The sequence below is a fragment of the Saimiri boliviensis genome, chromosome 8, assembly GCF_048565385.1.
Source record: "Saimiri boliviensis isolate mSaiBol1 chromosome 8, mSaiBol1.pri, whole genome shotgun sequence".
NCBI lineage: Eukaryota > Metazoa > Chordata > Mammalia > Primates > Cebidae > Saimiri > Saimiri boliviensis.
In genome coordinates, this window is record NC_133456.1 from 45,686,737 (window position 1) to 45,702,636 (window position 15,900).

At 36.6% G+C, this 15,900-nt stretch overlaps 1 protein-coding gene across 1 annotated transcript; it reads left to right on the top strand.

The window, feature by feature from the left end:
* Nucleotides 1–336: 336 nt before the first annotated feature.
* Nucleotides 337–1,180, top strand: LOC101034480 (small ribosomal subunit protein eS1-like). The gene has a single exon (XM_039477450.2). The coding sequence runs from the start codon at nucleotides 340–342 to the stop codon at nucleotides 1,150–1,152; it is 813 nt and encodes a 270-aa protein (XP_039333384.2). The 5' UTR covers nucleotides 337–339; the 3' UTR covers nucleotides 1,153–1,180.
* The last annotated feature ends 14,720 nt before the right edge of the window (nucleotides 1,181–15,900 follow it).

The window sequence follows — 15,900 nt, forward strand, 5'->3', positions numbered from 1 at the left end:
AGAGCTTTCAATTATAAAATAAGTATTATTGAATGTTTATTATATTTAAGGCATCATCCCAGATGCCAGAGCAATATAATCATTGCGTTTAAGGAACTGAAAATCTAGTTGCAGACATATGGATGCATATGGAATCGTGTGAAAATATTAATTAATGCAATCCCAAGCATATAAGATAGTGGTAAATAAAATAGGCAAAGCCCATAGCATTATGTCTAATGGATATAATGTCTATAGGAAGAGTCTAACTGGTTCTTAGGAAGTGAAATTTTTGAATATCAATACAAATGTGTAGTTAAGAAATGCGATATGTGGCCTTTTGGCTCTCTGAGCAGCACCATGGCGGTTGGCAAGAACAAGCGCCTTACAAAAGGCGGCAAAAAGGGAGCCAAGAAGAAAGTGGTTGATCCATTTTCTAAGGAAGGTCGGTATGATGTGAAAGCGCCCGCTATGTTCAATATAAGAAATATTGGAAAGACGCTAGTCGCCGGGACCCAAGGAACCAACATTGCATCCGATGGCCTCAAGGGCCGCGTGTTTGAAGTTAGTCTTGCTGATTGGCAGAATAATGAAGTTGCATTTAGGAAATTCAAGCTCATGACTGAAGATGTTCAGGACAAAAACTGCCTGACTAACTTCCATGGCGCGGATCTTACCCGTGACAAAATGTGTTCCATGGTCAAAACATGGCAGACAATGACTGAAGCTCATGTTGCTGTCAAGGCTACCGATGGTTACTTGCTTCGTCTATTCTGTGTTGGTTTTACTAAAAAATGCAACAATCAGATATGGAAGACCTCTTATGCTCAGCACCAACAGGTCCGCCAAATCTGGAAGAAGATGATGGAAATCATGACCCGAGAGATGCAGACAAATGGCTTGAAAGAAGTGGTCAATAAATTGATTCCAGACAGCATTGGAAAAGACATAGAAAAGGCTTGCCAATCTATTTATCCTCTCCATGATGTCTTCGTTAGAAAAGTAAAAATGCTGAAGAAGCCCAAGTTTGAATTGGGAAAACTCATGGAGCTTCATGGTGAAGGCAGTAGTTCTGGAAAAGCCACTGGGGATGAGACAGGTGCTAAAGTTGAACGAGCTGATGGATATGAACCACCAGTCCAAGAATCTGTTTTAAGTTCAGACTTACAGTAGTGGCAAATAAAAAATTATTTGTGGAAAAAAAAAGAAATGCAATATATGAACATATATATATATATATATATATATATATACATATATATATATATATACACACACACACATATATATACAGTCAACAAAAACATAATAGAATGGAGTCCTAGGACAGGTGCACATTACAGCTGAGATTTTAATTATTTCCTAAGACAATTTTAATTATATGTGATTTTCAACTTAATTATACCTTAAATGTAGAAAAGAAGAAACCCAACTGGTATAAAACAAAAAGTAGAGTATATTCTTTAAATGATGCAATTGGCTTTTAAATGTTTAATGTGATAATTTTAAAAATACACATTTAGAGATTGGCTAAGTTCTCCAGCCTTGACAAAGAAGTCTATTGTATTAGATTTGGGACTTTAGACTCAAACTGATATGGGCAAATCATTTAATATAACTAAATTTGTGGTATTCTCACCTATAAAATGAAAAAAGTAAAGGTAATTACCATATGCAGTTAGGATGAGAACTTTGTGTATTTATTAATATATATAATATATAAAAGTACATATTTGTGAATATAGGTGAATATATATGAATAAATAAATATTTATATATATACACATGTATTTGTATGTTCATATATATTCTTTGGTAGGGTCACAACAAGACACACCCATAGACACCCCTCCCCGTTCTCTGCTGCTAAGCTGAGCTCACAGCAAAAATAGCCTCACACCTTGCAAATGGGGCACCTAGGTTCCAGGATGTGGTTGCACCCAGCTCTTGAACCCAGGATGGTGACCCAATTAAGCAGGATGTTAGCACTTAAGAACCAAGAGGCAGTTTTTCTTAGAATGGCACCCAGCCACCTGCAAACTTCCTATATAATCCCCATAGCCTATAAGCCAGGCAGCTGTCTCCACTCAAAGTGGGGAGGCAGCCAGGCTGTCAGGTTGAAATAAACTTCCTAAACCTGACCCTGGGTCTGCCTCTCCATCCTTTTGGTCAGCCTTACATTTTTGGTGCCTAAACCTGGGACAGGAGTAGGTGCTGGCTGCTCTTTCTCTCGTTCTCTTTCCCTGCTCCCGCAGCTAGCCCCTCTGTCCCGAACCCCTTTCCAGACCCAGGAGGGAAACCCCAGACCACCATTGCCAACTGTGGTTATCTCCATCCAAATCACCTGCCAGCCGGTAAGTTGGATAGTTTGCCTCCATCCGGGTTCCTCGACCATCTGTTTTCTGTCTGAAAGTCCCAGCACTGGATGGAGGACACCCTTCTGGCCCCAGCAGGACACCCTTCCAGCCCCAGGTGCCTCAGTCCTGTCATCCTGGGGATGCCTAATTCAACAGCTACTGTTCTGAATCACTATCTCAGGTGAAGGAAGCAGGGCAGAGGACACTCTCTCCTGTTTTCAACACTTCCCTCTCCCCAGTAGTCCTCAGTGTTTATTATTCATATGTTTATGTCCCGATGTTTTGCTCCCACTTATAAATAAGAACATGCAATATTTGTTTTTCTGATTTTGTATTAATTCACTTAGGATAATAGCCTCCAGCTGAATCTACATTGCTGCAGAGGATACGATTTCTTTCTTTTTTATGGCTGCATAGTATTACATAAGGTTTATGTACCACATTTTACTTATCCAGTTTATCCCTGATGATCACCTAGATTGATTCTGCAAACTCCCAAAATTTGAGATGGGTCTCAGTTAATTTAGAAAGTTTATTTTGCCAAGGTTGAGGACATACACCCATGACAGAGCCTCAGTAGGTCCTGATGACATGGGCCCAAAGTGGTCAGAGCACAGCTTGTTTTATACATTATAGGGAGATGTGAGACATCAATCAGCATATGTAAAATGAACATTGGTTCAGTCCAGAAAGGGAGGACAATTTGAAGCAAAAGCAGGACAACTCAAAGTGGGGAGGGGGCTTTCAGGTAACAGACAAATGGTTGCATTCTTTTGGGTTTCTGCTTAGTCTTTCCAAAGGAGGCCGTCAGATATGCATTTATTTCTGTGAGCGGAGGGATGACTTTGAATAGAATGAGAGGCAGATTTGCCCTAAGCAGTCCCCAGCTTTAATTTTCCCTTTACCTTAGTGATTTTGGGGGCCCAAGATATTTTCCTTTCACTATTCTATGTCTTTGTTACTATGAATAGTGCTGTAATGAACATATGAGTACATGTGTCTTTTCAGTAGACCAATTTATTTTCGTTTGAGTGTATACCCACTAATGGGATGGCTAGGTCAAATAGTAGTTCTGTTTTTAAGTCTTTTGAGAAATCTAGAAACTGCATTCAACAATGGCAGAACTAATGTACATTCCTACCAACAGTGTATAAGCATTCCCTTTTCTCCACAGCCTCACCGACATCTGTTATTTTTATACTATTTAATAGTAGCCATACTGACTGTCCTGAAATGGTATCACATCATGATTTGTATTTCCCTAATGATTAGTAAATATTGAGCATTTTTTCATGTTTGTTGGCTATTTGCATGCCTTGTTTAGAAAAGTGTGTTCATGTCCTTTGTCCCATGTTTAAATGGGGCAATTTGTTTTTATCTTGTTGATTTAAGTTTCTTATGTATTTTGTATATTAGACCTTTGTCAGATGCATAGTTTGTGAATATTTTCTTCCATTCTGTAGGGTATCTATTTGTTCTGTTGATAGTTTCTTTTGCTGTGTGCAAACTCTTCAGTTTAATTAGGTCCCACTTGTAAAGTTTTATTTTTGTTGCAATTTCTTTTGAGGACTTGGTCCTAAGTTATCTCCCAAGGCCAACGTCCAGAATGGTATTTCCTAGATTTTCTTCTAGGATTCCTGTACTTCTGGTTGTCACATTTAAATTTTTAATCCCTCTTGAGTTAATTTTTGTATATGCTGAAAGGTAGAAGAGGTTCAGTTTCATTGCCCTGCAAATGGATAGCCAGTTATCCCAGCACTATTTATTGGAAAGTCAGTCCTTTCACTCATTGCTTGTTTTTGTCAACTTTCCCAAGGACCAGATGGCTGTCGTTGTATCCTTTTATTTCTGACTTCTCTATTCTATTCAATTCATCAATTTATCTACTTTAATACCAATACCATGCTCTTTTGGTACAATAGCCTTAAAAAATAGTTTGAAGTTGAGTAATGTGTTGTCTCCAAGCTTTGTTCTTTTTGCTTAGAATTGGTTTGACTATTTGGGCCTTTTTTTCTGCTCCTAATGAATTTCAGAATAGATTCATTTAATTATGTGGAAAATGACATTGGTAGTTTAATAGAAGAGCACTGAATCTGTAGATTGCTTTGCGCAGTATGACCATTTTCACAACATTGATTCTTCCTATCCTTGAGCATATGTTTTTCCATTGTTTGTGTTGTCTGATTTCTTTCATCAGTGTTTCGTAGTTCTCCTTGTAGATACCTTTCACTTCCAGATGGATTATTAGGTATTTTGTTTGTGGCTATTGTAAATGGGATTGTATTCTTGATTTGGCTCTCAGCTTGAATGTTATTGGTGTACAGAAATGCTACTGATTTTTGTACTTTGGCTCTGTATCCTGGAACTTTACTAAAGTTGTTTATCAGTTGGAGAAGCCTTTTGGTGGAGTCTTTACGGTTTTCTATGTATAGAATCATATCATCAGTGAAGAAAGATAATTTGACTTATTTCCTATGTGATGCTTTTTCTTTCTTTCTCTTGCATGATTGCTCTGGGTAAGACTTCCAGCACTATATTTAGAAGGAGTGGTGAGAGTGAACTTCCTGTCTTGTTCCTGTTTTTATGGGAATGCTTCCAGCTTTTGTTCATTCAGTATAATGTCTGCTGTGGGTTGACCACCATGATTGGACTATGCATGGAACTTAGATAACTCTATAAGATAAGCATTATTTTCTCTGGTTTAAAGATGAGGAAACTGAGGCCCAATTTTCTTAGATGAATTGTCCAAACTGATGTTGCTAGTACGAAGAAAGCTGATATTTGCACCTAGCTGTCTTCAAAGATTATATAGGAAATCCTGAATTCCAGGGTATAGTAGACATGGAGCGCATGCACTGAATGGATTCCTCTTTGAGGAAAGGTATGTTGCCCCAGCTGCTGGTAACAGCCTCCAACTATCAGCATCTGTAAGAATTCATCAGTGGCCTGTGAGCCCCTCTCATCAAGGCCATTCCCTTCCCAGGCTGGCCCACATCTAATGACTGATGGGAGTAAAGGTGTTTCCAACACTTTAGCCTAAGGCAAGATAACTCTGATGGGCTATTTTAATTCCACAGTTTCACGTATGTTTGGTTGAGGATCTTGGCTTGTCTGTATTGTAGCTTCATCTCTTTTTCAAGCTGATCTTACTTCCACTTCCATTTTTCTACAGGTTAATCTGAAGGGAACTCCCTAAAGCATCCTGCACAGTAAAGTCAATCTGAAGTTTTTTTTTTTCCTAGAGAACCCAACTTGCAACACAAGGACTCTCTTAGAAAATTGTCTATTGCATTTGCTGGGCTATCCCTTAGTTTCTCAAATCATTTTAATTTTTTTTTTAGAAGACATGCTTTAATTCCAAACTGTCAAATAATATTTATGTATTCTTTCTGCTCAAACTTCTATACCCAGCTTTCAGTCTGGTAAAGCATGTGACAAAATCAATGATTTTTTATTTATTGTTATACACAAATAGTCTTCACTCTGCAATTGATATCTTACTGAACAGTGGTCACATTTTTGCAAACTAAGCCGTATTTAGCTGGTTTTTCAGACGGGGTCCAAAGAGCTCAGTTTTCGCTTTGCTCATGCAGGTAACTAGCTGGATAATATAGGGCCACTTGTATTTTTTCTCCTGGTTCCTTATCTTAAAAAAATAGAATGTTTCCTACCTAATACTTCAGGTGTCTATTTGCCAAATATTTTATTGTTTATTTCTTGTTCATCTTTGGAATTAAGGGTGCCTGCTCCCTCTAATCTTCCTATGAAGTAGTTAATGAACTGTGAACAATTACTTAAAATCACTAGTAGAATCTTAAAGGAACCCTGCAGTGAATCATTTGTAGTGTAAATGATCACCTCCCAATGTATGTGTTTTGTAAATGCTGATTCTATATATGCCAAAAAAATTTGACCTTTTACAGTGGGGTAATTTCAAAGGTGAAAAATGACAGTATATTAAAGTCATGTTTTTAACATGTTAACACTCCTCACCAATAAAAAATGTCTTCTTTCAGGAAGTTTACCATTTTTTGTGTCTGAGCACAGTTTTTCTTAGTACACCAAAATTTTCAGAGTTTCTGAGCTGTGTGTATTCAAAGGCTTTAGTTATACACATCCTTAAAAGTAGCTTTGGCATCCTTAATACCCTCTGAGAACGCAGAGTTACACAGAGGTTTTATTTTCACTGCTTTGGGAATAATGTACACTGTGCTTTATTTTGCCAGATGAAACTATGTAAAAATTATTTATTTTGCCAAGTTATATTGGAGGAAATAGTTATTCTAGCTACTAATCTGGGCTCAAGCTAAATATCAAAAGCGGTGGTGCATCATGGAACATGAAGGTTTAACCTAACAGAGAATGAGCAGATAATGCAAAAGGAATGCCTCTTAAGGAAATATGCCACATGTTAGGGACTATATATAAATTCAAAATTAAGTAAGTATAATTTTAGAATGCTTCTTAATCACAGTAGCAGTGAGAATGTAAGAATTATTGCACCTGTTAAGTTGTAGGTTGCCTATGTAGTTAGCCTCAGAAAATCAATTTAAATAGTTTCTGAACATACCAGCCTTGTTTTCTGGAAACACCTAGACTGCCTTCATCAAAATCATTTGCTTTCTTTTCTTCTCCCTCATGGAACTTGTTTTCATGTCCATTGCATTCAATTATTCTCTTTCTATTATATGTATCTGCCTATATATTTTATTCTCTTGTTTGATTATGACATTTTAAGGATAGGAGTTTATTCATCTAAGACCATTAAAATCTGATTGCACAATGAGTCTCGTAGAACAAGCACAAAATAAATTTTAGTTGAAACACTGCATACCGTCTATTTGGAAAAATATTTCCATACATTACATCAAATTATTTAAAAATAGCAATATTTTACCAACCAACAACCAGAAAGAACATACCATATAACTTTGGTGATGGAATATTTATAACAATGATATTGTCCTAAAGCTAGGATGCACATAGAATATTTAAAAGTTAAGTTAGAGGTAAAGTACAAGGCATAACTATTTTATGGTAACTGTTAACATACTTTAGATGATTTAATTCTTTATACAGCAGTTTTAAAACAAAATCTCTAAAAGTAAAGGAAATTTTTGAAAATCACACTAGAATTTTTTGAAACTTGGCATATTCATTTTAGAATTCATCTGGAAGTGTGAAAGGGCACAAGCAAGAGAACAATGTTTCTTTTAACTGGTCATTGAACAAGCTGAAATGTGAAGTCTAAAATTTAAAAAAATCTCCTTTCCTCATGGTTATTCTAGCTTCTGTTGTACCTTTCTTTTCCATTTTTTGGCAAATTTCTTGTGGGCACTTTGTGAACAATTGCGGTGGTAAAACCATCTTATTCATGTGTAATAAAAAATTTAGTTTTATGTAAGTAAACTTTTTACCTCTCTTATCAATTCAGCCTATGCTTCTCCCACTCTTACCGAGTACGGTAAAAGGGTTATTTTCTGTTCTATTTTTTTTCCACTTGCTAGACTGGTTCTAATTCATCCAGCATTGGCTGGGATTAAGGACTATTCAAGTATAAAGGGAATACTGGTGCTATCGGAAGTTTTCAGTAGGTATGCTTTGTGTGGCAGTTGTTCACACAGCATATATCTTCTGACATATTTTTGTTGGCTCTTCTGAGATCCCTCTCATTTATGACTCCCATAATGAATCTTTAGCATGTGTGTTAGATTTTGTGACTGGATTCCTCTAAAGTCTCTCAGCCTCTGCATTCAGATGTTGTGCCCTGGAGAAACTTTTTCTTCTGGGGTTTTCCTGTCTCAGCAGTCTAGCCTCCTGAAGAGGGGTTGTTGCAAGATTGCTTTTAGTCTGTTAAAGTTTATGGTCTCTAATTCTGACATGAGAAAACTACATATTCTAGTTATAAAATGGAATATAATATTTAAGATAGAGTAAGATGTGCAGGAAATAGGTCCAGTATGATTTTTAACTTGTAAAAATGTATCTAGATGTTTGAATAAACCAGTAAAAACATTTACATGACTATATTAAAAATTTTTAGCTCTGAGCAGTGAGGTTACAGGTAGTTTTTCCTTCCTTTTTTGTGGTTTTTCATGTTTTTCAAGTTTCTACCATGATTATTGTTTGCTTTGGTGAAAAGAAAAAGAATGAATGTTTTTTTCTTTAAAAAACAATATCTTAAAACATGTAAAAGTAAAAACACAAAGGATATTTTTAAAGACATGATTACAGTAGTGTCTGATGAAAGCAGCAGCAACATTACAAAGGAAAAGAACTGGTGATACCAGAACTATTTTAGAAGCAAGTGTGGAAGACTGAGTGGTGTCTTCCCAAAATCCATGTTCACCCAGAGCCTAAGAATCTGCCTTTATTTGAAAGAAGAGTGTTTATAGATGTAATTAAGGTGAGGACTTCAAGATAAGATCATCCTGAATTTGAGTGGACCCTAAATTTAGTCAATAGTGTCTTTATTTAAAAAGGAGGGGTAGATTTGAGACACATGAAGACAGAGAGATAAGGTCTCATGAAGGTAGAGGCAGATACTGGAGTTATTCGGCCTCAAGTCAAGGTATACCAAGGGGTGCTGTCACCCACCAGAAGGTAGAAGAGAGGCTGGGAACACATTCTCCCTCAGAGCCTTCCAATAGAACCAACCCTGCTGACTCCTTGATTTTGGACTTCCATTCTCCAGAACTGTGAGAGAATAACTGTCTGTTGTGTTAAGCCTTTGAATCTACAATCATTTGTTACAGCAGCGATGGGAAACTAACACAGCCAAGTGCAGCTCCACTGGATGACCAGTCTCTACTTTGGATTTACTTCAAATGTTTAAAGTAATATTCAAGCATATGAACACTAACTCTATGAAATGAGATGATAAAATAATTGTGCTGAAACAAAATAAACTTATAAAAGGGGTTTACTTTTTCTGTATTGGATGTGCAGAGATTAACAAGAGAGAAAGCTATTTTGTGCTCTCTTACTGTCTCTTCACATTAAATATATATATATATAATGTATATTATATATATATACATATCTTATATAATATGTATATAAATATAGATCTTAATTTCATTTCCATTTTCAGAACTACTTTGAGCATTTCTTGTATAACCAGTATAATGGTGATGAATTCTCTCAGCATTTTATTGTCTGGGAATGACTTTATTTCTCCTTTGTTTATGAAGGTTAGTTGGGTAGGATATAAAATTCTTAGTATTTTTTTTTCTTTAAGAAAGCTAAAAATACATTCCCAGTCTCTTCTGGCTTATAAGTTTTCTGCTGAGAAGTCAAGTGTTAGTCTGATGGGTTTATTTTTATAGATGATTTGACTCTTTTCTACAACTCATTAAGATTTTTTTTTCTTTAGTGTTGAACTTGGATAGTCTGATAACTATATGCTTTGGTGATGTTTATCTTGTATGGTGTCTTACAGATGTTCTCTAAATGTCTTTTATCTGGGTATAGATTAGGGAAAATTTCCTGAACTCTTCTCTCAAGTATGTTTTCCAAGTTACTTGTATTTTATTCTTCCCCCTCAAGAATGCTTAAAAGTCATACATCTAGTTACTTAATATGATCCCATATTTCTCCAATGCTTTGTTCATTAAAAAATATATATTTTTAATTTATTTTTTGTCTAACTCAGTTAATTCGAAAAACAAATCTTCAGTCTCCAAAGTTCTTTCTTCTGGTTGGTCTAATCTATTGCTGAAGCTTTCAGTTGTATTTTGAAATTTCTTAGGTTAGCTTTTCAAGGGCAAAAGTTCTTTTTTAAAAAAATATACTGGTCTATCTTTCATATACTGAATTGTTTTTCTTGTTTCTCTATGTTGGTTTCCAATTTTCTTTTGGATCTCATTGAGTTTCCATACAATTCATATTCTGAATTTGTCTATCATTTTAGAATTTTCATTTTGGTTACCATCTATTGCTAGGGAGCTAGTCTGGTCCATTGTAGTGTCAAAACACTCTATCTTCTTTTACTGCTGAACTTTTTGTGCTAATTTATTTTCATCTGAAGAATATGTCACTTCTTATTTTTTTAATTTGCTATCATTTGAATGGGACTTTTTTTTTTTTAAATTCTTATTTCCCTTGAAGGCATGACTATGGTGTATGTTGTGTATCATCTTTTGGCTTTGTTTTTCGGTCCTCTGGGGGACCAAGACTCTGTATGGGCTCTTTGGTTATGGATAGCTTCTATGTGATGGCTTTAACAAATGCTACTTGTGGTAGTGATGTTTTGGACAGATGAGCCAACACATTATCTCCTATAGGGCTGAGAGTGTGTAGATTTCAGGAAGCCTATCTCGTACACTACCACCTTTCTGAAGAGCAAGCTTTTTATTTGGTGGTGCAGTTCAGCCTTCTGTCCAGTAGGTGGAGATTAAGAGTAAGTACTGGTTCACTTCATAGTGAGTGAAGGCTCTGGTCTCGACAGGGGAGGCCAGGGAGATTGTGTTGTGGTGCACTCAGGTTTTGGGGGTAAGAGTGGCAGGGGGCGGCACCAGCTCCTCATCCTGAGCAAACAGGAATGCAATCTGCTTTCCTATCATGTCCCTATCATAAGGCTTACGACCTGCAGTGCTTACGGACAATGCCTTTTGGCTCCTGGCCCCAGGTAGGGATCATGGTCCTTTAGTGGCTGCCATCAATAATGGGCTTGGTGAAGAGCAGAGCCTCTTCGCTCGGTCCAGAGCAGACAGTTCTGTGGCTTGTCTGCCCTCTGCTGCTGGGACATTGCTTCTCTGCATAAGGAGGGAGCAATTGGCACCGCCCTCCCTGGAAGCCCATGAAATGCCAGCTCACTTTTAAAGGGGGTACAGCCATGGTGAAAAGCATTGGAAAAGCTGTCTATAAGTGCACATGTGCTGGCCCACCATGATGAGAGCTTATGCTGCAGCTGCAACAGTGGGCAGGGGAAATGGGAGATAACTGCCTCATCACATCTGTTCGTGGTTGCTGGTGCTGCCCCCTTCGGTGGTCAGAGGTATGCCCACATTTTCTTTTCCCCACGGGTGGCTTTGCTGGGATGTGCTCTAGAGTTGGCCCGTGCTGAGGATTTGATTTCCAGGGAAACACAGCTAGCTCCCCTAGGGACCCATCAGTCCCCTTTGGTTGTCAAAGTCATAGCAGGTTATCTTTGCGGGGGATCTGTTGATGCAGCAACTTAAGGGATGAGGCTCCCCGGGCAGGGCAGGGGCCCACAGTGGGTGTGCAACCAGCATGGTACCAACCATCTCTGCTTGGGCCTGTGGGGAGTGCAGCTGCCCCTAGGTGAGCTGACCACCTGGATCTCTGTCCCCGGGAACTTCCCAAATTGCCACCAACATCATTGCCTGGGACACCAGGGTAGAGGCGTTCCCCAACGTTTTGGAGGTCATCAGATTGTTGTAGGGGTAAGGGGAGTAGAGAAGCCCCTGCAATTACCCTTTTCATGGGGTTCTGAGTTCCTTGGGAGTCAGTCTCTGCCAGATCCTTATTGCTTTTCTGCACCACAGCTTTTTTCCATGGGCTCTCCGACAGGTCCTGGCTCTCTTCTTTCAGTTCTTCATTTGGATCATGACCATTCACCTGTAACTTTGATCTTCTTTCCTTCAGTTGGAATCTGACATCCCTAGTCAGCCGTCTTACACACACACACACACACACACACACACACACACACAGAGATTATAATTTTTTCAAATGATCCCTAAGAATGTTAATTGTACTCTGTAAAAAAAAAAAACCTTTATATCAAGGATCTGCGTTTAGAAAATCAATTTACTGATTGGGCCCGGTGGCTCACTCCTGTAATCCCAGCACTTTGGGAGGCCGAGGTGGGCGGATCACGAGGTCAAGACATAGAAACCATCATAGCCAACATGGTGAAACCCCCTCTCTACTAAAAAAAAAAAAAAAAAAAGTAGCTGGGTGTGGTGGAGCATGCCTGTAGTCCCAGCTACTTGGAAGGCTGAGGCAGGAGAATTGCTTGAGGCAGAGGTTGCAGTGAGCTGAGATTGCACCACTGCACTCTAGCCAGGCACCTGGTGACAGAGCAAGACTCTGTCTCACACACACACACACACACACACACACACACAGAAAATAAATTTACCACTACATTCCCAATTGAGAAATATAGGGTGCCTATAGGTATTTGTGACTTTTCAATATTTCAGTGTACTGTATGGAATAACAAAGCACAGAATGAGCCCTGATGTCAGGTAAAGATTCAGAATGATTCTAGGATTCTATACATATCAAGGTTCTCAGTGAACAATCAAGAAATCTAAGACCTATTGTGTGGCATAACTAGGGTTTGGTAGCTTGAAATAGGATTGTGGTGAAGGGGATGTGAAGATATATACTGGTAATAATTTAGGATGTAGTTTATAAAACCTTGGGTATTTGTTCATAATCTTGCGTTTTCATTATCTACTTTTAGCATAAGAAAGGAAAGAAAATATAGTGTAAATGAGAGGTAAATTTATTAATTTGGTTTCAGATTAATGACCCCTTAAGAAGTTACTGATATGATATATTTTATTATTATTGATATTATTGCTATATTTTTTCTATTTATTTTATTTATATTACAATTGTTTGAATTTATAATTTAGAACATGTTTTTTGCTAAGGAAGTTCTAAAATAACCTTACAAGATTAAACAGTAGCCCTATGATGTTAAAACAAAAAGGTGGATCTGAGATCCTTTTAAAAGAGCGCTTAACCTAGTGTATATAGTCAGAATCATTGAAACTCCTGTTATGTTCAATGTTTTGTGTATGTGCTCATTAATCTTGGCAGTGGCTTCATAAGTTTGATCATGTCCTCAAAGGAGTAGTAGGCCCCGAAATGTTAGGGACCTTATTTCATAAATAGAAGAAAGATCATTGTGCCAGCAACACAGAAAAGATAGTTACATTCACTGAGTATTGAATTTAGTTCTCCAAATCCTGGAAGTCAAAGTAAAGCAAAAAAGCACACAGAAAAGCTGTGTATAATTCTTATAGAATAAAGAAGTGCAATTTCATTTGCAGAGACAGACTTTTTCCTAGTACTAAATTTAAAGAGAAATCAATCATATGGTTGGTTCTACAAGATATATAAAGTTATTTAATATCCAAATATCTTTGACAGCAGGATTGTAAAAGAAATGAACTCTAAGTTGATGTTCTAGTGAAAAAGAATGAAAGAAAAGCTGAAGACATAACTTTATGTCTTAACTGCAAAAGCGTAACTCTAGGGGAGGCAAGATAATATAGACCAGATGTAATAATATAGGAATCTAGCTTAGGCTTTGAGAAATGGAAGTTTAACATATCTTTTAGTTGCGTTCTCTCAAATATCAGAGAGAGCATTTGGTGAATGTCAATCATTGCATTGTTGAATTCTTCTGGCCTGGCCTGCAATAAAATTGGTTAAAGGTATACCATTTATTCATTTATTCTAAAAGCTGCATAGTAATACGACAACAGTGGTTTCTGTAATGATGAATAAAGTGTCCAAAACCTGTCTACATGTGGGTAATAGATGTACCCAATTAAGAACCAAAGTTTTCTCAAAAATGAATGTTTTATATCAAACACTTAAACAGTACAGATATTAGAATTTAAATTCACTAAATTTATAAATTTACTATGCTGTCTTAAATTAATACAAACTCATCATTATAAGTCTATCAGATATTTACTTTTCCCAGAAAAAATATTGGTGGTCTAGTTAGTATACCTCTGGTGATTTTTTACTCATTTAGACATTGGCAAATATTTTAAAAGGTAATATACTCTTAGTTTTTTTCTCACAGTGATTAGTTTATCAGGGCTACATTTGCCTTTAATGATAAACATTTCTCAGCATAAATAAAATTCAATCCTTTGATTTTTCCTCTCAGAATCAGATATGTATCCAATTAATCTAATAACTATTTCAGCATGTATATACATGTTTATTATCTGCCTCATTCCGAAAAGATTTGAGAGAGTTTACAGAAGCTTCTTCAGATATTCTATTAAAAGATGGTGGGAGAACAGAAGGCTTCTGAAAGCCATTGGCATGAAAAAATATATCTCAATTTTTGTCTTTCAAAAAGTTCTTGTATTTTGTTAAGACATTATATTAAATCAGTTTTTATATATGACTGTATTCAACCCAAATGACAGTTTAAATGATATATATGCACATTCACAAATACACATATCTATGCAAACAGATAGATATTTAGTATTTATTTGCATGATCATTGTAAGCACCTACCATGTTATAATCCAGATCAAGGTTGTACCTCACTTTGAATGTCAAAGAGAAATATACAGAAAAAGATAATTTAAAAAATTTATTACAGTGAAAATTCTGATAGTAATTATAGTCTTGTCACAGTGTGACTGGTTAACATTTAGTCAGGTTTATTTATACTCCCTTTTATTTCAATTTCAAAAAGAAACCCCAATATATTCAAATGTTCATAAACTAGTTAAATAATCTAGAATTATATTGACATAACTTATATGGACTTTAAAAAATATTTCCAAATGTATATACTGTTTATCATATGATATATGAACCACAGAGTATTGACAAATTGGAAAGACATTTATCCCATAACATGCAAACCTAAATATTAATATATGAAAATGTTGCATAGAAGACATGTAACAAAAATCAAAATACGTAACAAAGGATTTCTTCTCAAATATTCATAAAACTGTAAACAAAACAGTATTTTTTTTCTTGATCTGAAATACTACATCCTGATTAAATGCTATATCCTGTTGACTCCTAGTAGCTGTAGACAATGTTTAGAAAACAGTATTTGCAACTCTCAGCTGGCAGCCATAAAAATGTGCAGAAGTTCCAAGTACTACTCTGTGTTCTTAATGACCCTTACCCACTGGTTACCATGGCATCAGAACCTTGATATGCATATGTACTTAGTCTTACAGATCACTGCGGTGGGATGAATGGATCCTGCATGGACCCTGGCAGGGTGGAGGTTAAAATCCCATCCCAAGCAGCCATATGCCCCTGCTGATCCACTAACAAGAGTGAGTGGATCAGCAGGGACTCCATGGTAGAGTGCTGATGAGCCTAATTGGCAACAGATGCTTCATTCCCTTGAAGCAAAAGACAGAAACAAGTAAAAGAGAAGGAAGTGAAGTCTTGAAAGTACACTGCATTCCAACTACACCTTCGTGTTGGAGAAAAATCAAGCAGTTACTACTGAGAGACCAGACTGATAGTAAAATGACATTACCCCCTTCTTTATATCCTTTGATCTTTCAGATAACTCTTTCAATACATTAGTAACTAAATAAGGATATATGGATTAGATAACTTTCAAGATTCCTTCAGATTTGATATTCCATGTTTGCTAGTAATTTCACTGATTCTTCTTGAAATTGGCTAGATATTAAAAATTTGTATCTTAAACTTTTTTTTGTTTGTTTGTTTTGAATAAAGAGTGGTATAATGGAAACAATCTGACTTTTGGAATCAGAAAGACACAACTTGATCTGTAATTCTGGCCATCTCTATGCATCTTGAGGAAGTCTGCTTAGATTCTTTATCTTAT

Bases quoted from the DNA above. Each gene is read 5' to 3' on its own strand.
- LOC101034480 (XM_039477450.2), top strand. From the start codon at position 340: ATGGCGGTTGGCAAGAACAAGCGCCTTACAAAAGGCGGCAAAAAGGGA.